Raw genomic sequence first — 1790 nt, 5'->3', positions numbered from 1 at the left:
TCCACCTTTAGCATTCACTGGGGACCTTGCTGCTCCATTCCCTTGCTGTTCCGCTGCACTCCCCCAGTGCTTTGCCTCAGTGTGGTGGGGTCTGATCGGGTACAGTTCCCACACTGTGTCTCTTGTGTTGTCCCCTGCAGGGCCATGGGTCAGTGAGGGCCATCATGTTCCATAGTGGGGATGGCCATGTGGTCCTCTCTGTTACTGGCTGTTCTAATTGGGGTCATTGTCCTCAAGGCCTGGTGGGCCAGGATGTGCTCCAGTCTCTCCTCCTCACCACCCGTCATCTGTTCCCCTGTGCTCCGATCAGATACATCCCTCTCCTGGAGCTGCAGATTCAGTGCCGTCCTTTGAAATAAATTATTCTTGGGGGAGGGGCACATCTATTTTTTCAATGCCATGCAATCTACCCACACTACATCGATTTGTGATCGACTAGTAGATCACGATCAACATATTGAGCACCCCTGCACTAGCCACTCTATCAGAGAAAGTCTGGGCTTTCTAGTCCCATAAAGAATCAGTCTCAGAAACTCACAAGGCAGTTCTACCCTGTCAGCATCGACTCGGTGGTAGTAAGTTTGGGGTCTGGCAGGCAGAACATCTTAGTCCTGGCCTCCCAATGCGTTTGCCTCCTCCCAACCTAGACAGTCCCCGTCCTACCATGTCGCTCATTAGGACCAAAGAGTAAGCTAAGGTCACGCCGCTGTAAAGGAGATTCACACTCGCCTATCACCATTAAAAGAGACAGAAAGGCTGCACACCAAACGCTGAGGGATGTGATGGGTGATGTGTATTTTCTGATGTATTTTGGTCTATCAGATGTAAGCGGAAGTTGTGTTGAATTGATGTTATGAAGAAAGCAACAGGCTGGTGCGAGTGGTAGAAATCCCCTTACAGAGGGGTCTTGGGAGTAGCTGAGCCAGTCAGGGTGCGATGTAGCAACGGTGAAACATACAACTTTCCTCTAGTTCCTAAATGCTTCCTCCCTTCCCCCCTTCACCCCCCGCCCTCGCCCCAATTCTACCTTGCAAGTCTGGCTAGACCAGAGGATGTACACTGGTACAGAAAGGAACTGGAAACACAGGGCCGATGACCCCTTCAGGACCAGTGGTGTAAGTGGTGATACTGGGAGGGTAGAGGGAGCATGGGTTGGAAAGGGGGAACCGATTACAAGGATCTACATGTGACCTCCTCCCTGGGGGAGGGACAACCGAAAAGTGGGTGAAGGGAGACGTCGGACAGGGCAAGAGATGACAAAATAATAATTTATAAATTATCAAGGGCTCATGAGGGAAGGGGGAGCGGGGAGGGAGGGGAAAAATGAGGAGCTGATGTTTTGAGAATGATGAGGGCAATGAATGTACAAATGCGCTTTACACAACTGATGTACGTATGGATTGTGATAAGAGTTGTATGAGCCCCTAATAAAACGATTAAAAAAAATTTTTTTTAATCCGTCCCTCGCCTCTCACCGCGCCCCCTCTCACCCCCACCCTGCTCAGCATCCACTCAGTGCGCAGCCACGCTCGGCCCGGCTGGGCCCCCCCGGGCCGGAAGTCACGACGCGGTGCCGGAAGCGGGGCTCCGGGAACCGGAAGCGGGGCTCGGGGAAAGATGGGCCTCCTCGGATTAGAGCGCGGCCGTTGGGCCTGTTGAGAGCGCGGCCGCGGCCGCTCTGCGGGCAGGGCTCCAGATGGACGCGGCGCCGGACCCGGGGCAGGGGCTTTGCTGCAAGCCTGGTGGGCGGCTGGACATGAGCCACGGCTTCGTGCACCACATTCGACAGA

At 54.1% G+C, this 1790-nt stretch overlaps 1 protein-coding gene across 1 annotated transcript in view; it reads left to right on the top strand.

Annotated features, from left to right (window-relative positions):
• Nucleotides 1-1619: 1619 nt before the first annotated feature.
• CUNH2orf68 (chromosome unknown C2orf68 homolog) overlaps nucleotides 1620-1790 on the top strand; it is a 5534-nt gene continuing 5363 nt past the window's right edge. Inside the window, exon 1 of the mRNA XM_045283848.1 lies at nucleotides 1620-1789. Coding sequence (XP_045139783.1) covers nucleotides 1697-1789 — 93 coding nt within the window. The 5' untranslated portion in view covers nucleotides 1620-1696. The remainder of the gene's footprint in view (nucleotide 1790) is intronic.

Source organism: Echinops telfairi, unplaced genomic scaffold (genome assembly GCF_000313985.2).
Source record: "Echinops telfairi isolate 266 unplaced genomic scaffold, ASM31398v2 ScPeMD7_7467;HRSCAF=8505_1, whole genome shotgun sequence".
Classification (NCBI taxonomy): domain Eukaryota; kingdom Metazoa; phylum Chordata; class Mammalia; order Afrosoricida; family Tenrecidae; genus Echinops; species Echinops telfairi.
Note: the sequence above shows the minus strand (reverse complement) of the source record. Positions and strands in the feature narration are given on the sequence as shown.